General features: G+C 44.3%; 1 protein-coding gene across 6 annotated transcripts in view; it reads left to right on the forward strand.

The window, feature by feature from the left end:
* LOC117438021 (core-binding factor subunit beta-like) overlaps nt 1-21,831 on the forward strand; it is a 73,550-nt gene that overhangs the window by 40,546 nt on the left and 11,173 nt on the right. For 2 of the 6 annotated variants that reach the window (XM_034073374.1, XM_034073379.1), the window contains exon 5: nt 215-310. In XM_034073374.1, coding sequence (XP_033929265.1) covers nt 215-310 — 96 coding nt within the window. Of the gene's footprint in view, nt 1-214; nt 347-21,831 lie in introns of those variants that run through there. The other 4 variants (XM_034073376.1, XM_034073377.1, XM_034073375.1 and 1 more) reach the window with 4 other exon arrangements.

Raw genomic sequence — 21,831 nt, forward strand, 5'->3', positions numbered from 1 at the left:
TTTCCCGGTCCTGCCCCCCCCCCCCCCCCCCCCGTTGTCCCATCCTCCCCACCCCCCTCCCTTCCCTCCCCATTGGCATTTGAAGGAGCTCGCTTGTGTTCTAGCAGATTCTGTAGAACATTTTTGTCTTTGATGTCAAGTGATCCCTAATATTCAAAAGAAATGTGATCTGATAGAAACAAGGGTAGTGTCTTGTATCACTTTGGTTTGTTAGCAGGAAGATGCACTGGCACAACAAGCCTTTGAAGAAGCTCGGCGGCGAACCCGTGAATTTGAGGATAGAGACAGGTCTCATCGTGAGGAAATGGAGGTGAGGGCTTCACAGCTGATGTCAGTAACTGGTTAGTACTTTACAAAAACTTTAGAATTGTTTCCATTTATTTGTCTCTGTATGATGTTGTGTTTGCTGTTTGTTGTTGAATAAAAAATGCAAGATGCATTTTTTTAACTCTTAAAATGAATTTGAAGGTTTTGAAGTTGTGATAAGAATTCTCAGGTTTTATCCTTCTGTCCTGGGTTCAGCAGTAGCAGTCATTTTTCTCCTTAGTAGCTGATGCAGTGCTGTGATTTTGACTTTCAGCCTGGGAACAGCACTGATAACATCGATGTTTTTAGTTGCTGCTCAGTAATGTTTCCTCTGACCAAGGACTTTCTCAGTCTCGTGCTCTGCTAGGGAGGACAGGAAGTCGGGAGGAACCAGAGACAGGACACCAGACCCAAACAAACCAAAGAGGTATCCCATACCACAGCATGTCATGGCCAGTATATAAACTGGAGGCAGTTACCTGGAAGGGCTAGATCACGGCTCGGGTTGGGCTGGGTATCAGTCAGCGGGTGGTGAGCAGTTGTATTCTCTTCCCTTGTTATTTGCCTTATCATTATTATTATTGGTGGTAGCAGTAGTGGTTTGTGTTATACCTTAGTTAATGGACTGTTCTTATCTTGACCCGTGGGAGTTAAATTTTTTCGATTCTCCTCCCCATTCCTTCGGAAGCAGGGGGAGGAAGAGGAGAGAGTGAGCTGATGGCTGTGTGATTTTCTGCATTGCCAGCTGGCCTTAAACCACACCAGTTCTTTGTGGTGCACAATATGGGGCATGAAGGGTTGAGATAACAACAGATCTGACCAGAGTGTGTCTAATCGTATTTGTGATAAGCATTCATTGTTTTGTATTAATAGTCACTCATCACAATGCTGATTCATTGGCTCTCAGAGTTGTTGCTCTTGATCTCAGAATTTTAGCATGTCATACCTGTCATGGTTTGAGCATGTTTTGAGAGTGTTTTTGTTCAAGGTTTTTTCCAGCCAGGTGGAGGAGGGGAGTCCGGGAGGAAGGAGAGACAGGACACCTGACCCAGGCTAGGCAATGAGGTATTCCATACCATAGCACGTGATGCCCAGGATGCATACTGGAAAAGAGAAAGCTGGAGGGGGAGAGGAAAATGGAGGAGGGACCACATGGTGCTCGGCCAGGCAGGGTGGAGTGAGTTATGGGTCGGTGGCTGGTGGGGTGTTGTATTCTTTTCACTTGCTGTTTGCTGTACCATTATTATTTGTAGTAGTAAATGGCAGTAGGGGTTTTGTGTTATGCCTTAGCAATTAAACCGTTCTTATCTCAATCCGTGGGGGCTACATTCTTTGGATTCTCCTTCCTAACTCTCCGGGAGTTGGGGGACTTGGTTTAAACCACGACAATACCTTACAGCCGGTATTTGCTGTGTTAGTGTTTACTGACTGGGGGCCTTGGGCTAAGGTTCTTGTTTCACTGTACTTTATGGTAATGACTTGTAATACAATAGACTCAAGTCCAGAGGAGGGCCACGAGAATGATCAGGGGACTGGAGCACCTCCCATATGAAGACAGGCTGAGAAAGTTGGGGCTGTTCAGCCTGGAGAAGAGAAGGCTGCGTGGAGACCTCATAGCAGCCTTCCAGTATCTGAAGGGGGCCTACAGGGATGCTGGTGAGGGACTCTTCATTAGGGACTGTAGTGATAGGACAAGGGGTAATGGGTTGAAACTTAAACAGCAGAGGTTTAGATCGGATATAAGGAAGAAATTCTTTACTGTTAGGATGGTGAGGTACTGGAATGGGTTGCCCAGGGAGGTTGTGAACGCTCCATCCCTGGCAGTGTTCAAGGCCAGGTTGGATGAAGCCTTGGGTGATATGGTTTAGTGTGAGGTGTCCCTGCCCATGGCAGGAGTGTTGGAGCTAGATGATCTTAGGGTCCTTTCCAACCCTAACTGTTCTATGATTCAATGATTCTATGAACCTGATGTGGCTTGCATTCCCATTGTGGTCACCACCTCTATATTTGAGAGGTATATAACAGAAATGTTTAGCAATTACACATCTTTTTTCCCCTACTTGGGTGGTCAGTCTGTCAAAGGAGACATTCCCTTAACTTCCCAGCTCCCCCACAAGAACATTTACTGTATCATTTGAGAGTTCTGAACGTTTTTAATGGCCTTTGAGTACCCGTGAGTCCTGCCTGCTGATTGTGATGGGGGTCACCATGTTGGCATGCATACAGAGTGTGTTTTACCCACCATCATTTTGTCTGATCTCAGAAGTTAAGCAGGGTAGGATTTGGGCCTTGTCTAGGATTAGATAACGATATAGGAGGACCAAGAGATTTTCCTTGAGGCTGGACAGTCATGAGGGGCAGGGTGCGTGGGATAGTATGGGCAAGTATATAGGCCAGTGAGCCCCTCCCATGCTTTGGAACTTCACCACTGAACAAGTGCAAAATCCAGAAAAATTAGTAACACACTTAAATGAGGAGTGTTGTCATCTTGGTCATACCAGAGCGAGACAAATCATGGCAACATGCTGGGGCTTGGCTTGTGCTTACAAAGCTATATTCTACACTATCCAGCACCTTCAATGGGAAAAAAAATGTCTCTGGATCTGATGGCAAAGCAACCGACAATGTAGCTACTCTAACTTCACCGGAGTGGAGCGGGGGGAGATCAGCATCCAGGAGCCTCACCTCAGAGTGACAAGAGCCACTGAGGAGGGAGCCTCAAGTCCTCGACAGGACTTGCCCAAGAGCCAGCAGCTCATTTCCCGTGAGGAGCTGACTCACCGGGGGCGGAGCCAGGAGGAGTGGCACCAGCTGTGAATGGTTAAAACTCTGCCCAGGGAGCGCGGTGACCAGGAGCGTGGCGAACAGAGTGGGTCGAGGCAGTTTGTGCGGCCGTTTGCACTGGCAGGTGAGTGGGATGGTGAGTGCTCGCCGTATGACCAGGGCGCGGTCTGGAATCTCTGCCGTGGCTGCTCTGAGGGCGGCCAGCATAAGTACCCAGACAGAGCTAGTAAGAGGGGACGCTGCGGTGCAGAGCTCGGAGTGTAGAGAGTGCCTGCACTGGTCTGGTGAGGGAAAGGTGTAGAATGGGCAGGGCTGCACTCGCTGCTCCCTGATGGAGGTCCTCCTGCAGCAAGTGGCTGAGCTGCGAGATGCTATCACTAAGCTGCAAGATGTCAGGGAAGCTGATAGGAAGTAGGATTGCTTGCTCCAGGCCCAGACTGTGCAGGGGCCTCAAGCTTCCCCTCTAACTCATGGAGGAAAGAAGGAGGCTGTTGACCCAGGAAACTGGGAATTAGTAACAAAAACAAAACAACAAAAGGAGGAAATGCCCGTAGCATGGGGAACAAACAAGAGAAATGAGAGATGTGTGCACATCTACGGGGCTATGATATAATAGGCATCACAGAAACATGGTGGGATGGCTCCTTTGACTGGAGTGTTGGAATGGAAGGTTACAGGCTTTTTAGAAAAGACAGGCCTGGTAGAGGGGAGGGGGAGTTGCCCTTTATGTTAGGGATAGGCTGGAGACTAAGGAACTGTGTCTGGGGACAGGTGATCAGTTAACAGGAAGTTTGTGGCTCAGGGTTAAGGGAAATCGGTGATGGGACACATTACTGTGGGGATATGTTACAGACCGCCTGATCAAGAGGAACCTGTTGATGAAGAACTCTACAGACAAATAGGAAAAACCTCACTTGCAGGCCCTTGTTCTCATGGGGGCCTTCAACCACCCTGACATCTGTTGGAGCAATGGTACGGCCTGGCACAAGCAGTCCAGGAGGTTTCTCGATTGTGTGGAAGACAACTTCCTTCTGCAAGCAATAGAGGAGCCGATGAGGAGAGGTGCCCTGCTTGACCTTGTGCTCACCAACAGGGAAGGGCTCGTGGGAAATGTGACTCTCCAGGGAAGTCTTGGATGCAGTGATCATGAGATGGTCGAATTAGAGGTCCTCAGGACAGTGAGAAGAGCGTGCAGTAAGCTCACTGCCCTGGACTTCAAGACAGCAGACTTTGGGTTCTTTAGGAACCTGCTTAGCAAGATACCATGGGATATAGCCCTAGAGGGCAGGAGGGCACAAGACTCATGGTTAATACTCAAGGATCGCCTGCTACAAGCTCAGGAGTGTTGCATCCCGACTAGAAGGAAGTGCAGCAGGAGGGCCAGATCTCCTTGGATGGATAAGGAGCTGCTGAGAAAAATTCACAGGAAAAAAGAGGCTTATAAAAGGTGGAAGCAAGGACAGGTGGCCTGGGATGAATACAGGGATGCTGTCCGGATAGTTAGGGACCAAGTTAGGAAAGCTAAGGCCCAATCGGAGCTAAACTTGGCAAGGGATGTTAAAGATAATACGAAGGGATTTTATAGGTATGTAGTGGCTAAAAAACAGACTAAGGACAATGTAGGCTCCCTCCGGAAGCTTTCGGGAGAACTGGCTACCCTGGATTTGGAGAAGGCTGAGGTTCTGAATGTCTTCTTTGCCTCGGTCTTCACTGGCAAAGGCTCTGGCTGCACCACCCAAGTCTTGGAAGGCAGATGCAGGGACTGAGAAAACCTAAACCTTGGGCCCACTGTACGAGAGGATCTGGTTCAAGACCATCTTAAGAACCTGAATGTACACAAGTCCATGGGCCCTGATGAAATCCATCTGCGGGTCCTGAAGGAGCTGGCAGATGAAGTTGTAAAGCCACTGGCCATCATATTTGAAAAATCATGGCAGACAGGTGAAGTTCCTGATGACTGGAAAAAGGAAATTATAACCCCCATTTTCAAGAAGGGGAAAATGGATGACCCGAGGAATTACAGACCAGTTTGTCTCACCTCTGTGCCTGGAAAACCCTTGGAGCAGATTCTCCTGGAAGGCATGCTCGGGCACATGGAGAAGAATACGGTGCTTGGTGACAGCCAGCATGGCTTCATTAGGGGAAAATCCTACCTGACCAATCTGGATACCAGTAACGAGTGGTGTCCTTCAGGGACAGGTGTTGGGACCGGTCTTGTTTAACATCTTTGTCGGTGACATGGACAGTGGGATTGAGTGTGCCCTCAGCAAATTTGCCGATGACACCAAGATCTGTGGTTCGGTTGATACGCTGGAGGGAAGGAATGCCATCTAGGGGGACCTCGACACACTGTAAGGTGGGTTGATGCCACCCTCATGAAATTTAACCATGCCAAGTGTAAGGTCCTACACCTGGGTTGGAGAAATCTCAGGCACATCTACAGGTTTGTCAGAGAAGAGATTCAGAGCAGTCCTGCAGAGAAGGACTTGGGGGTGTTGGTCGATGAGAAAATTAACATGCGCCGCCAGTGTGCTCGCAGCCCAGAAAGCCAACCGTATTCTGGGCTGCATCAAAAGAAGCGTGACCAGCATGTCAATGGAGGTGATCCTGCCCCTCTTCTCTGCTCTCGTGAGACCTCACTTGGGTTATTGTGTGCAGTTCTGGTGTCCTCAACTTAAAAAGCACTTGGAACTGTTAGAACAAGTCCAGAGGAGGGCCACAAGGATGATCAGGGGACTGGAGCTCCTCCATATGAAGACAGGGTGAGAAAGTTGGGGCTGTTCTGCCTGGGGAAGAGAAGGCTGCGTGGAGACCTCATAGCAGCCTTCCAGTATCTGAAGGGGGCCTACAGGGATGCTGGTGAGGGACTCTTCATTAGGGACTGTAGTGATAGGACAAGGGGTAATGGGTTGAAACTTAAACAGCAGAGGTTTAGATTGGATATAAGGAAGAAATTCTTTATTGTTAGGATGGTGAGGTACTGGAATGGGTTGCCCAGGGAGGTTGTGAACGCTCCATCCCTGGTGGTGTTCAAGATCATGTTGGATGAAGCCTTGGGTGATATGGTTTAGTGTGAGGTGTCCCTGCCCATGGCAGTGGTGTTGGAACTAGATGATCTTAAGGTCCTTTGCAACCCTAACTATTCTGTAATTCTGTGATTCTAATCTGTCCAATCTCTCCAGTTCCCCACGTGTACCAACCCACGTCTCAGCCATTAACAAGATGTGTCTTACTGCTTGGGAGAGACATATACACCAGGTGCCACCCTGCTGCGGAATGGACTCAGTCAGAGATCAATGTGATCAGACAAAAAGCCATTTATTGCAAAGCATTTACTCCATATATACTATTGCTTACGCATACCTACAGCAATTTGGCATATCATGAGTGGATACTTGTCTTGAAGAACCTTAGTGACTAACATATAATTGGTTAAGCACAGGTGTGAGAACTTGACCTCGAACACTTGCCAACAGTCCACAGTTCTCATCACTCAGTGAACTCCAGCTTCCTGTTATCTTGCTTGCTTAAGCTTCCTCAGGCCTCCCACGGCCTTGCTGTATCCCTTGGGGTTATTCAGAGCTCATGTACCAAATATCCATTATCCTGTGAGAACAGTGTCTCCACATCTACCCCTTTTTAGTTTTACTAAAAGTTTTTTACAATTTGGTGTGTCTGCTCTATCACTGCTAGACATGTGTAACGTAACAACCCACTACTCTAGGTATCTTTATTTCAGTAAGATTAGTCTGATTTGAGGTCACTTGAACCTTTATAACATGTGGCATACAGGTGGTTTTATACACAAAATCACAACCTCTAATAATAGCTACTTTACAAGCATGCATATTCAAGCTGTTACATATCAGTTGCCCCCAAGTGATGTTTTGCAGTCATTCGTTTCTCTCTATCTGATTCTGCTTGGGGATTTCACGGTCAGCTCCTGTAGCTGATGCATCGAGTTCTTCCACTCATCTGTCCCGCTCATGGGAAGGCTTGACAAACTTTGCAGGCAGCCGCCATGGATCTGTAGGTAGGAGGACACAAATATACCCCTTTCTCCCAAGGTTATCAGTTCTTGAGAAATAGACAGGTTAAAGTGATTCCTCAAAGCAGAAGCATTATGATGCAAACGGAATGTGAAGGAGCTGCAGAAATAGACTGCACATTTTTAACAGTCGAAGGGATTTGCTCCATCATTACACTACCCCCCCCCCTTTTTTTTGTCGCACAAGCAGAATCAAAAGCAATACTTCCTATCCCCTATGGCTCAGACCACATTTTAACATTATAAGGGGGGTTTCCTTGAACCCTTTATATTTGATCAGTCTGTCAGTGTCCCAAACACGACGAGACCCTTCTGTCCAACTAGCCTGTCTGCATCCCACTGTGGGAACTGTATTGGACAGCCCACTGTATTGGAGGGTGTTTCAACTAACCTATTCAGGAACCCACGCTGACAGTGTCACTGAATCAAATCCCTTACATGCTGTTGATAGTACACTGGCTGGAAAACAAGCTTGAAGCAATACACAACAAAACTACAGTCACTAATAACAGCTAGAATTAGTTAATTATTTAGCAATAGGTGTCCCTATGGGGAGAAGGCAGTGTCAGCCCATCAACTGATCCCAGAAGTTCCCATGAACTTCTCCCCTCCTTTTTTTTTTTTTTTCCAGAGTCGCTCACCCTGCTTTGCACAGCTACAAACACCGGCCTACCGGCAGCAGCTACAGTTGTCTGCCTTCTCAGCAGCAGCAACAAATATCTGCCGCACTTTTGCATTAAGCCTTTCTTTCCCATAATGTTAAACTGCTACGCATTAAAAAGTTTTACATGAACCCGACAACAAAAAATATACAGAACACTGTCTGCCCTCATCACACACACACACACGCATGGGATCCCACAAGCACACTCCACACAACTACAATATTTGAAACACAAGATCCAGACAGTCATTGTTCCCACTACACAGTCCCACATGCAGAGCATGGCACAAGGACCCTTTAAAAACTATCATGAAACCAGCTCCGAGAAGCATCATTGCAGTGCGAGGTGGCAGGCCCAACCTTAGCGGGCGTCCCTGCAGAGGCTCTGCCTCCCTCACATCGCATGAGGCTTGGGCTTTTATACTGACCAAAATGCACACTCATTCCGACACAGGTGGCCAGCCTATGTTGGAGGAAGTTGCCAGCCATATCTATAAAGGTTTGCAAGGGTTGATAGAAACATGGACATACTTATATTTACCAACTTCTAGTACATGAGTATCACAGAGAGACTATATCAAAAGGAGTTGTATATGGGGTCCCAAGTACACGGTCTGACACATTCTGCCCGATACCCCTGATAAGGGCATACAAGAGACCTTCCCATCTTGGGTCCAGCCAGATTGATTCCAGCTGATTCCTTCACAGCCCAGCGATTCACACCCTCTTCCGTTTCAATGTGAACTTATAGAGGGTCCCTGTTCATGCGCCATTTGCCGCGGAATGGACTCAGTCAGAGATGAGTGTGATCAGACCAAAAGACATTTATTGCAAAGCATTAACTCCATATATACTATTGGTTACACACACCTACAGCAATTTGGCATATCATGATTGGATACATGTCTTGAAGACCCTTAGTGACTAACACATAATTGGTTAAGCACAGGTGTGAGAACTTGACCTCGAACGCTTGCCAACAGTCTACAGTTCTCATCACTTTGTGAACTCCAGCTTCTTCTTTTCTTGCTTGCTTAAGCTTCGTTGGGCCTCCCACGGCCTTGCTGTATCGCTCGGAGTTATTCAGAGCTCATGTACCAAATATCCATTCTCCTGTGAGAACATTGTCTCCACACCACCCTATGGTTTTAATTGAGGGATCATGGAGAAGACATGAGGAAGTGGGATGGAAAACCTACCTCGGCTCTGGAGGGACAGGTGTGTGAACTGAAGAGGAGAGCAAAGGTCAAGGATGGTCATCCCATGAATGATGTGACTTCAGTCTCTAGTGAGCAGGTTCCCAGATGGAGTGGAAGAGCTGATTTTTCTTTAGCTCCTGTGATAAAGACTAATCCCTGTCAACAAGATGTAATTGAGCAATGTGGTGACTATTAGAGGGGCCCTGCCTCCAGCCAGGTAGAGGTAGGGGACTATTGGATTTACTGGACTGTGTCGATCAGATGGTCTGGCACATCAGTCCCATAGAAGTATAAGGCTCTAGTAGATACTGGTGCACAGTGTACCCTGATGTCATCAAACTGTCAAGGGGTGGAACCCATTTATATATCTGGAGTGACAGGAGGATCCCCAGAGTTGACTGTACTGGAGGCTGAAATCAGTCTGACTGTGAGGAAGTGGCAAAAGCACCCCATTGTGTCTGGTCCAGAGGCTCCATGAATCCTCAGGATAGACTACCTCAGGCGAGGGTACTTGAAAGTTCCAAAAGGGGAAGTACCAAATGGGCTTTTGCTATTGCTGCTTTGGAGACAGACGAAATTGAGCAGCTGTCCACCTTACCTGGTCTCTCAGAGGATCCTTCTGTTGATGAAGGTTGAAGAACAACATGTACTAGTCGCCACCACAATAGTCTACTGGTGTCAATATCGCGCCAACCGAGACTCCCTGGTTCCCATCTGTCCTGGTTTAAAACCCAACTGCAGTCTCCGTCCCACCCCCCCACCCCCCTACCCCTCACTCCTGGAGGGCTGAGGAGGAGAATCAAAAGAATGCAATTCCCACAGACTGAGATAAGAAGAGTCCAGCAACCAAGGCACAACACAAATCACCACCGCTACCACCAATAACAATAATGATGAAAGAAAAAACAAAGGAAGAGAACACGATATCACCCACCGAAACGAGCTCGACCCGGAAGAAAGCGAGCCCCTCCGGGGAATTCCCAGTTACTTCCCCAGGCATGACATGCTGTGGTATGGAATACCTCTTTGGCTAGCTGGGGTCAGGTGTCCTGTCTCTTCTTCCTCCCGGGCCCCCCTCCTCCCTGGCAGAGCCTGAGACTCACAATGTCCTTGGTCATAGTAAACATTACTTAGCAACATCTAAAAGACCATCGGTGTTATCAGCTCTGTTCCCAGGCTGAAATTCAAAACACAATGATGCACCAGCTACTAAGACCGAGAAAAATTGACTGCTACTGCTAAATCCAGGACACCATCCATAAGCTGATCCGTAGACTGGAGAATCAGGGGGTGTTCAGTAGGACCCACTCACCCTTTAATAGCCCCATATGGCCAGTCGGAAAGTCTAACGGAGAGTGGAGACTAACAGCAGACTATCGTGGCGTGAATTAAGTCAAAAACACCATTGAGTGCTGCTGTACCTGACGTGCTAGAACTTCAATATGAACTGGAGACAAAGGCAGACAGGTTTTTAGAAAACTTGATTATTGTTACTGCTAAACTACTTTTCTTCTGGCATCTTTATAGATAATTGAGATTAGACAAGCTTTTTTTCCCTTCCAAGTACAATTTTAAGGCAGTAAGCCTGACAATGAGAGGAAAGAGGCAGATGCAGAGAGTATTATCTCTCTCTTTGAATGGATGACTGGTGTTCCTCTCCTTGCAAACATTGATGTGGCCAGGTCAGATGTCATCTGTAGCAAAGGTAAAATCCTTGCCTTGGAGGACTCACTGCCCCTGGATCTTTGGAGTGACAGTGAGATTACCTGAAGTTTTCTGCCTTTGTCACAGCAGAGCTGGAACCTCCTTGTAAGTTCAGTTCAACTGGAAGGTGAAATTAACTTAAAGCTCTTCATGGAGATCTGTGACAGCCTGTCTTATTTCTAACAACACAGTAGGAACTTCAAGCCTGCTCCATGTCCTTGACCTCGATTTACTTCAAGCTTTTCTTGATTTTTGTTTTCTTTTACTGTGCCCTTCTTCATCGTTCCTGTTATTATGGAGAAGCTGATGTGATTACTGAGTGCTGAAGGTTAAAAAAAGAATGAAGCTTCCTGAAATAACTTCTGGAGTTCTGTGAGACTTATTCTTTCCTTCAAGAGTAGAAGTAACTTTTTTGCAGCTAGGATGTGCAAAACCCCTTTTAATTAACATTGAGATTGAGGTAGTATTGGGTATTTGGGGCAGCATGACAGACATCAGAACTTGTGACACTGAGACGCAAAAAGCAACATCCCTGGCCAGCTGCAGGACCTGGATTCAATAACTTCTGAAAAGACTCTGTCTTTTAATAAGGCAGTAGGCAGTTGTTATTAAATATCTTTATTAGCTGCCAGTAGACATTTTCTCTTAAAACAACAGCAATCACTGTTCCAGCTCTAAAGCACTGGTGTAGATCACCTACTGAAAGGAAGAAAAGGAAAAATTACTGACTTGAAATATGCTTAAGCAGAATGAAAGATTGTCAAAAGTTACTTCAAATTTGTTACGTCAAATACAGGATTTTAATAATTGAAATAAATTGTTATGCATACTTTAGATTTTATTTTACTGTACATGTGTAATATGTATAACAGAGATCTTTGCTTCAATTACTTGCAGTTCTGTAATTGGTGTTTTTTACATTTCAGTTTTTCATTTTTGTTTGGAGAAAGATGTCCTGGCTGTATATCTAGAATGATCTTTTGCAGTCTGGATCTTAAGACTGTGTAAAAATTGGGATCTTTTGAAGCAGTGCAGGGGAAAGAGCTAAGATAGACTTACAATACATTCCTAAGGAGGAATCAAATTTCCAAACAATTGTTTCCTTGACTTTCACTTTAGTTGTGTTCAGTGCAGTGTCTGGGCAGAGTCAAATGAACTTTAATCAGTAAGTGCTTAAGGTGCTCATGATCATCATACAGAATTCCCAATAGAAAGTAATGCAGAAATTCACGTTCCCATGTTGTGTTTATGGCTTATATCAAATTTTCCAATGCTTACATGCTTGGTCAGCTTGTACCGTATTGATAGTTGTGTTGCTGGCAGCTATAAAAACATTAGTCTAAAGTGATTGTGTACAGTTTATGCAATTTCAGTAGGTGAAATATCTTTGGTTACACTTGAAGGTTTTCATATCTAGAAAAGGTGTGTTCTAAGTGTGGGAAGTGAAATTTTCATGTATATTTCACTACACACAGATGAAGATGCCCTCAGCATGCATAATCTTTTCAATACAGTAGCTATATACTTTTCATCATCACTAAAACTGAAAATTTTTCTTTCCTACTAAGCTTGGAGAGTAAAACTCAGAATTGCCAGACCTGGAATAGGATCTCATCAGTGTTAGACTATTTTAAGAACTGCAAAACAGTATACAATTGGGATATTTCAGACAGTAGAATTACAACTGAAACACCTTTAATAGAGACCAGATTCTGCTTCAGTGGGGGAGGGGAATCTTGCACTATTTCACCCACTCCTACCCAAAAGAGAGGTGCCAGTGCTTTGGAAACATTTATCCACTCAAAGCCTGGCAGCATATGAAAATGATCAGATTCAGTTCTTTATACAGCTTTTGGTGTAAAAAACATTCTCTAGTCTAAGTCTCTCTGTAGACTTTTAAAACAAAGCGGTATATCTTTGCCTAGGAATGATTAAGGAAGGTTGTTGAAAAGAGTAGAAGTGGTTTGTTTGTATGTGGCACTGGCTATTAGGATGGTGATACTTTGAAGGGGAAATAGCTAGTGCATTAACAATTTGGGAGTAATCACTATTTTGTTACGCTTCTTAAAAAAAACACAAAAACACTGCAACGAATTAAAAAACAAAACCACAAAAAAACCCAAAACAATTAAAACCAAACAAAATTAAAAAAAACAAACAAAACCAAACCCAACAAAACACAACACACAAAACCAAACTAACACAACACACAAAACCAAACTAACACAACCAAATAAAGGCACCAACAAAAAAAACCAAAAAAAACCCAAAACCAGGTTTGTTTTCCTTCCTTTAATCACATAAAAAAGTTGTTTTGGGGTTTTTTTTGGTGGTTTTTTTTTGCATCCGCAGGCAGAATCAGTAGTGGTTGGTAGCTTGTGCTTAAATTTCCAGAAGTGATCAAATTTCTGTGCAGTTACAGCACTCCCCTAATGTAATGAGGATGTGATTGGATTTAGGAATTTTCATTGAAATTAAGTGCCTCTAAATTGAACTTTGTTCTGTTGTGTTTTTAATGTTTTCAGTTCTAAATACAAGATGCTTTTGTTTTTTTTCTATCAACTTATGTAGTTTGGTCACATCAGCTACTGCAAACCCTGTCTCACTGTTCAGTATTCTTTTGTTTCAAAGATGCTTTTGAAGTCAGTGAGTTCTTAATGGCTTCAAAATTAATAATTCCAATGGCTTTCACTTCTACAGAAACATTGGAATCCTGAGATAGTAAACATTTAATGATACACATGAAGAAAGTCCTTGTCCCCAGTTAAAAACTATAGTAAAAATAAATGGTTGTGTGAAGCTTTGTCAGTTTAGCAATACTGATATACTTGGCAAGCTTTCACTGTTTAGGGGCTTCATACTAGTTGAATGCAAAATTCTCTTCCCATGACAAGTGCCTCACAACTGGGAACTTGGTCCAAGGCCATTTGTTTCAGGGTGTGTTCTGGAGCTGATGCCTTTGAACAGGTATATGAATTTGAAGTATTTGTATGTTCCCCTTTGCCAAACTACTAGAAGAGAGGGAGGAGGCTAAAGAAGCATCAGCAAGGCAGATGCTTAATTTTCGCTATCTTTCTAAACCATGACACAAGGGGGATAGTCAGTACTAGTGTTTTCTGTTTGCTATGGCTTCAGCATGAATGATCAGAGTTCAGTGTCAGGATGAAAAGTGGCTTTTTATTCAGTGTTCTGGTCATAGTAACATGATGCAAAATGGTCATGGTTTAAGTCCAGCTGGTAACTCAAAAACCATGCAGCCGCTTGCTTGTGCCCCCCCCCCCCTCCCGCTCACTGGCAGCAGAGCATGAGACTCAGAAAAGTCCTTGATTGGGGTAAGTATTACATAGTAACAACTAAAAACAGTGTGCTATCAGTGTTGTTCTCAGACTAAAGTAAAAAACACTGCACTGCACCAGCTAGGAAGGAGGAAAAATAACTGTTATAGCCGAACCCAGGACAGCATTACACTGTCCAGAGAGAGATTTAAACAGCCCCCATTTGGTGAAATTAGAATACATTGCAAGTAACAGCCTGTGTTCAGTCCAGAAAAGCAGCAAGCAGGTGCTTCCTGCAGCTCTTCACTGGAGCAGCAGGTACAAAGCTGGATTTCAAGGGGGTGGGTAAAGAGAAGAGTTTAACTCATGGTGCAGTGTGCAGATAGTTGTTTTTCTAAAGGTTTGTTTTGTATAGGCAAATTAATTTCAGTTTTTAAGTGATCTGTTTGAGCACACAGTTTGTCCTACTCTACTACTCTTGAGCTTAGCCAAGGATGTTCTTCTGATTGCTCCTTTTTTGGAGGTGGGTTGGATTTTTTCGTAGTTTTACAACATAATTTGTTCAACCAGGATCTTTTAAATGTCACTTTTCTATGTTGTTTTCATTTCCCATGCTACTGCCACGCACTCTATTTTGGCAGCACCATTAGTAAAGAGGCAGAGTGGTTTGTTCTTCCCTGAAACAGTCTGGTCTAGTGATCTGTCTGGTTGTGGGCTTGTGCTAAATATAAATTATGTTAATGGGTAAGCAGAGCCATTTTGTGAAACTGCATGAAATTCTCATTTGGAAATCCTTAATTGTGCTGAGGAATAAACGACAAAATTGAGTAGTAGAACTTTCCTATTCTTCCAAGGCTCTAGACAGTGAAGTTGTCATTAAAAAAAGGGGGGGGGATTTAAGATGAACCTGCTAGTGTATATGAATTCTCTATGTTTTGTCAAATATAACTGGCTTCAGAAGAAAATACGGTATTACAATAAGGTTTTCTCTTTTCTTCTTTCTCCCCTCCTTATCAAACTCTGATTAGTTTCAAATGAGTTTAATTGCTACTTATTGTATGTACATATTTACAGTATGTGCTTCCTAAACTAACAACAATATAAAAATAGTATAACCTTTAATGCAGGTTTTTGGATGAGAAAGAAACACAAACTGCTAATTCTTCATATGTGGTGGAGAGTGAAGAGTGGGTATATGCTTGTGTATGTAGAAGTATTTGTGTATGAACATCTATATATGACCTGTTTATATTCAGGATGAATACAGTGCAATTTAGAAAATAAAGTATGTGTATGAATATGCATTGCCTCAAAAGGCTCTACAATGTGAGTCTAGTACAAGTAGGCCTGTAAGGTTATGACTAGATGGTTTCTTTGTTTCACAAGAACTTTCAATAGCTGGTACTTCCGTAAAAATGCTATGGAATACATATCTTGCAAAAACAATTTGTGCTGTACAGAGTCAATGCTTAGGGTAGTAGAAAGGAGATCAATCTTGCAAATCAGGCAACACTGTAATATAAGGGAATTAGTAACAAAAAAAAACCAAAAAAACAAAAAAAAAAGAGGAAGAGAGCAATTAAAAGCAAGGGGCTTCCTCCTAAATCTGCTGTACCCACCCAGAACCGCTTTGCTGTCCTGCAGGGGGCTGATGAGGAAATGCACTTGCATCAGAAACAGTCGGCTGGTACACTGGTACAGAAGATCTCTACTGGTGCCGCCAGGAAAAAGCGGCAGGTTGTAGTAGTAGGGGACTCTGCCTTGAAAGGGACAGAGGTGCTCATCTGTCGGCCTGACCTGGTTGCAAGGGAGGTGTGTTGCCTACCTGGGGCACAGATCAGGGATGTTGTGGACAGGCTGCCTGCTCTAGTAAGACCCACGGACTATTACCCACTTCTAGTGATCCATGTGGGTGCTAGGGATATAGATAGTAGTAGCCTGAGGAGTATAAAGAAGGACTACAGAGCTCTGGGAGAGGTGGTCAGGGGTTCTGGAGCTCAGATAGTCTTTTCGACAATTCTCCAAGACACAGGAGAGGACCTTCCAAAGGCTAGGAGGATTGGACAGGTTAATAAATGGTTAAAAGGGTGGTGTCCTAGTCAAAGGTTTGGGTGTCTTGGACATGGGGCCCAAATTTGTAGGCCAGGCCTACTGGGGTGTGGTGGAGCTGCACTGATAAAGAAAGGGAAGAGTGGTTTTGCTGGGAGCCTTGCCAGACTTGTCAAGGATGCTTTAAACTAGTTGTGTTGGGGGAGGGGAGCATCATTCCATCCCAGCACACCCAGTCAGTTGCCAGCACCTATAATAAATACTCTGAGCAATGTAGTAATATTCTAGCCGCTCCAGCCACCTAGCCGGCTTCACTTGGAGCTCAGCTCAGATGCCTTTATACAAATGCCCATAGCATGGGGAACAAACAAGAAGAAATAGAGATGTGTGCACATCTACGGGGCTATGATATAATAGGCATCACAGAAACATGGTGGGATGGCTCCTTTGACTGGAGTGTTGGAATGGAAGGTTACAGGCTTTTTAGAAAAGACAGGCCTGGTAGTGGGGAGAGGGAGTTGCCCTTTATGTTAGGGATAGGCTGGAACCTGTGGATGAAGAACTCTACAGACAAATAGGAAAAGCCTGACACTCGCAGGCCCTTGTTCTCATGGGGGACTTCAACCACCCTGACATCTGTTGGAGCAATAGTACGGCCTGGCACAAGCAATCCAGGAGGTTTCTCGATTGTGTGGAAGACAACTTCCTTCTGCAAGCAATAGAGGAGCCGACGAGGAGAGGTGCCCTGCTTGACCTCATGCTCACCAACAGGGAAGGGCTCGTTGGAAATGTGAATCTCCAGGGAAGTCTTGGATGCAGTGATCACGAGATGGTCGAATTTGAGGTCCTCAAGACAGTGAGAAGAGCATGCAGCAAGCTCACTGCCCTGGACTTCAAGAGAGCAGACTTTGGGCTCTTCAGGAACCTGCTTAGCAAGGTTCCATGGGATATAGCCCTAGAGGGCAGGGGGGCACAAGACTCTTGGTTAATACCCAAGGATCACCTGCTACAAGCTCATCCTTGTCTCTAAATTGGAGTGTCATCAATTTGATAGGTGGACCACTCGGTGGATAAAGAACTGGCTGGATGGTCACACTCAAAGAGCTGTGGTCAACAGTTCAATGTCTGGCTGGAGAACAGTAACGAGTGGTGTCCCTCAGGGATCAGTGTTGGAACCGGTCTTGTTTAATATCTGTCACTGACATGGACAATGGAATTGAGTGTGCCCTCAGCAAGTTTGCCGATGACACCAAGCTGTGTGGTTCTGTTGATACGCTAGAGGGAAGGAATGCCATTCAGAGGGACCTTGACATGCTTGTGAGGTAGGCTCATGAAGTTTAACCATGACTAGTGAAAGGTCCTACACCTGGGTTGGAGAAATCTCAGGCACATCTACAGGTTTGTCAGAGAAGAGATTTAGAGCAGTCCTGCAGAGAAGGACTTGGGGGTGTTGGTCGATGAGAAAATTAACATGCGCCGCCAGTGTGCTTGCAGCCCAGAAAGCCAACCGTATCCCGGGCTGCATCAAAAGAAGCGTGATCAGCAGGTCAAAGGAGGTGATCCCGCCCCTCTGCTCTGCATTTGTGAGACCCCACTTGGAGTATTGTGTGCACTTCTGGTGTCCTCAACATGAAAAGGACGTGGTGGTACTGTTAGAACAAGTCCGGAGGAGGGCCACGAGGATGATCAGGGGACTGGAGCACCTCCCCTATGAAGACAGGCTGAGAAAGTTGGGGCTGTTCAGCCTGGAGAAGGAAAGGCTGCATGGAGACCTCATAGCAGCCTTCCAGTATGTGAAGGGGGCCTACAGGGATGCTGGGGAGGGACTATTCATTAGGGACTGTAGTGATAGGAGAAGGGGTAATGGGTTCAAACTTAAACAGCAGAGGTTTAGACTGGATATAAGGAAGAAATTATTTACTGTGAGGGTGGTGAGGCACTGGAATGGGTTGCCCAGGGAGGTTGTGAATGCTCCATCCCTGGCAGTGTTCAAGGCCAGGTTGGATGAAGCCTTGGGTGATATGGTTTAGTGTGAGGTGTCGTTGCCCATGGCAGTGGTGTTGGAACTAGATGATCTTGAGGTCCTTTCCGACCCTAACTATTCTATGATTCTATGATTCTAAGTGTCATCTTTCAGTCAGTGAAGGTTAGAAAGGGTCTGAGCAATAGAGGAATACTTTCTATAGGTAATCAATATTAATGATTACCTTTATACCAGCTTTCAAACAATACTTTCTAAAAGGGAGCGTTTCGCTTCCTCCCCCCCAAAGAGAAGTTTTCAAAGTAAAGTAAAAAGTTTTAGTCTTTATTAAAGCTCTTGAGCTATGCACTTGCCATGTTGCTGCTTTTCTTGGTTTGATCTTAGTCCAGTTATCAATGTGGTAGTACTAGAATCTGTATCTTCATAATAGCTTTTAAACAAAGATGCAACTGCTGCAATGATTTCAGGCAAGAGACCGCATCAGGACTGGTAAGCAATTTATACTCCTTGGCCTGGTCATGCTCTATAGCTCTCTGTAGCTGGTGGTGTGAGAGCAGACTCTGAATATAACATGACTGATGTGTGTTTAGGAGGACTCTGTTTTTAGGAAGATCATTGGAGGCTTAAAATAAAATCTTGATGGAGGTAGGTGCTAAATATTTTTTATCTATGACCTTTATTAAGAAAATTGATTATTTTGACATTTAGTGTAGTTTCTCTTACTAAATTTGAGACTTTTCCATTTCTTGTATATTTTAAGTAGTGATTGATATTAAAATTAAAGATCAAGATTACTTCTTCCCAGGTTCAAGTGAAAAGAAGAGGTGACTGCAAAATAGCTGTTATGGCCAGCAAACAACTTCCAGAGACTGGATCTGGGCCACAAAGTCTTATGCTGATAGCTATACCTGCTAGGAATGTGATAAAAATCATATCCCCTACTGAGTGCCAGTGGGTTGTAGGTGCAGTATGTAGTGATAATGGGGTCCTTTTGATGCTATAGCTAAAGCTCTTCTGAGAACTGAAGATTGAGGAGAGTCTCTTCAAGCCTTGCAGAGACCTGAAAGCACACAGGGTGCTTTATCAGGCTGTGACTATGACCAAAGTAAGTCATATTATATGTAAGCTGTCATTCTTACTGTATTGTAGGGGCCTGGTTTTGGTGACTTCAGTTCTGAGAAGGCTGAGGTTTTTTTCCACCCCTACACTTCTACTGAATAAAGGTGACTGAAGTGGAGGCATGGTCAGCATTTTAACTGTGTTTAAATCTCTACAGGAGAGGTTCTAGCTAACCAGCAGCTTGGAGAAGAGCTTTCAGTTTGCCACTTTTCCTTATGTGGGTCTGCTTCAGTTTAGCAGGACTAACATGGAGAGGTGTGCTTGATTGGAACTGGTCATCTTTGAATGGTGCTCTCTGTTTCAGATTTTTTGGCTGTGTTTTTGTCCGGGTGTGTTTTGTCCTGTGGTTGTATACTTTTTGAAAAATATCTGCAGTGTGTTCTCAAGTTTGTATTTTCTTTTGGTGTCTTATTTAAATTATTTTCAGGAGGTTCACAGTCCTTCTAAGAGAATCCAAATGTTCACTGTTTAGTTTGTCATACCCTGATTTTTCCCTTTTTTAGTAAATTGTAGGTGACATGCCAAGGCACATAATGTATCTGCTCTGTTTCAGCAGTATGGAGTTGCCAGAATGCAATTAAAGAAATGTGGTCGAGTTGTCTGTGGAGAGACTTTGGTTACTCCTTGTGACAGCCCTTCAAATTATCTCCCTCCTCATTACCTCTTCACCAGTGTCCCAAGTTATATATGCAGTGCATATTGTTGTACTTGTGGTTTCACTGCCTAGTATTCAGAAGTCCCAATTTTGCCTGCTAGGGTATTTTTAGGTGATTCATTGAGAGGAAAGGCCATCTTCATGGCAGCCCTGTCCATCCTCACTAAATTTACTTCCAACTTTCTCAGCTCTGCTTTCTCAGAGCTATCGTGTAAGCCACATGGTGGGACTATGTTTTATTTTCTTAATGAACTTGTGGTAAAAGGAATTACTTATTCTTGGGTATGTCTGAGCCCTCTGAACATGCACAGGAAGGGGCTAGTTACAGATGCTTTCTCAAAGCCAGCTTAAGGGGTTTGATTTGCACTGTGAAATTCATGTTCAGCTGCAGTATCAGTCAGGGTTGAGTGGGCAGAGGAGGATGGTGGTGTCTGACTGTCTTGGCTGCTGGAGGAACTGCTTGGGTGCCACCTTCCTTAATCACCATTATGCTTAGATTTGGTTTTCCTAAGTGCCCCAGTAAGAGATGCAAATGCTTCAGTGTGATTGCTGACCAAAAGAGTCACAATCCTAAGTGAATGATTTGATGAACTGAAGCTATCCTAATTAAGAAGAAAATATTATACAGAGATTACTGCATCATTCTTTTGATAGGTATTTTAGTCTGTACCAGTTAAACTATATTTAAGTTTGGGAAAAGCTCAGAGATCACAGGGTTGAAGAGAGCATAGGTGTAAGAGCATTGAAGGGAATACTTTATGTGTTGGTGTAAACTCAAGTCAAGATTATTTTGTTAATAACTTTTCTGTTAGTATATTAGTACTCCTACGTGTCCTGGGTTCAGCTGTAGCAGTAATTTTTCTCCTTCTTAGTAGCTGGTGCAGTGTTGTCTTTTTGACTTCAGCCTGAGAGTAGTGCTGATAACAGAGTGATATTTTGAGTTGTTCCTAAGGAATGTTAACTCCAATCAAGGACTTTTCAGTTTCTCATGCTCTGCCAGTGAGGAGGGGCATGGGAAGCTGGGAGGAAGGAGACAGGACACATGACCCAAACTAGCCAAAGTGGTATTCCATACCACAGCACATCATGCCCAGTATATAAACAGGGAGGCTTTACCCAGAAGGCACAAATGGCTGCTCCGGGTCAGGCTGGGTATTGGTTGGTGGGTGGTGAGCAACTATATTGTGCATCACTTGGGTTAGTTGTTTTTGGTGGGTTTTTTTGTTTGTTTTTGTTTGTTTTTTTTTGTTGGTTGTTGTTTTGAGGGTTTGGTGTGTTGTCCCCCCCATGCCCCCCCCTTTTAGTTTTATGTTCTCTCCCCTTGCTGTTTCCCTTGTGATGGTGATTATTGGTGGTGGTAGTAGTATTAGTTTTGTATTATACTTTAGTTACTGGACAGTTCTTATCTCAGGCCCTGGGATTTAAATCCTTTTGATTCTCCTCCCCATCCCTCCAGGGGTGGGGGGAGGAAGAAAGGGGGGAGAGTGAGTGGGCGGCTGCATAGTTCTGAGTTATCAACTGGGCTTAAACCATGACATTTCAGCATCCGACGTGGGGCATGAAGGGTTGAGGTAACAACAGATCTGACCAAAGTGTGTCTAATCGTATTTGTGATAAGCCTTCATTGTTTCAGATTAATAGTCACTCGTCACAATGTTGATTTATTTGCTCTCAGAGTTGTTGTGCTTGATCTCAGAGTTTCAGCATGTCGTACCTTACTTATAGCCAGTATTTACTGTTTTGGTGTTTATCGGCTGGGGGCCTTGGGCTAAGGTTATTGTTTTGCTGTACTTCATGGTGATGGCTTGTAATACAGTAGAATCATTGATCATTAAACTGGTCTGTCATGTGTTCTCACCATGGTTATTGCCCCTATCCTTTGGGAGGTATATAATGGATTTGCTGAGCAATTAGACAGCTTTTTTTTTTTTGTCCTTGGAGAGTCAACCTATGAAGGACATTTTCCCTCACACCCTTTGCTCCCCCACCAGGCTATTTAGAGCAGCATTTAAGAATTCTAATGGTTTTGGATGGCCTTTAGATACCC

This window comes from Melopsittacus undulatus, chromosome W (genome assembly GCF_012275295.1).
Source record: "Melopsittacus undulatus isolate bMelUnd1 chromosome W, bMelUnd1.mat.Z, whole genome shotgun sequence".
NCBI classification, from domain to species: domain Eukaryota; kingdom Metazoa; phylum Chordata; class Aves; order Psittaciformes; family Psittaculidae; genus Melopsittacus; species Melopsittacus undulatus.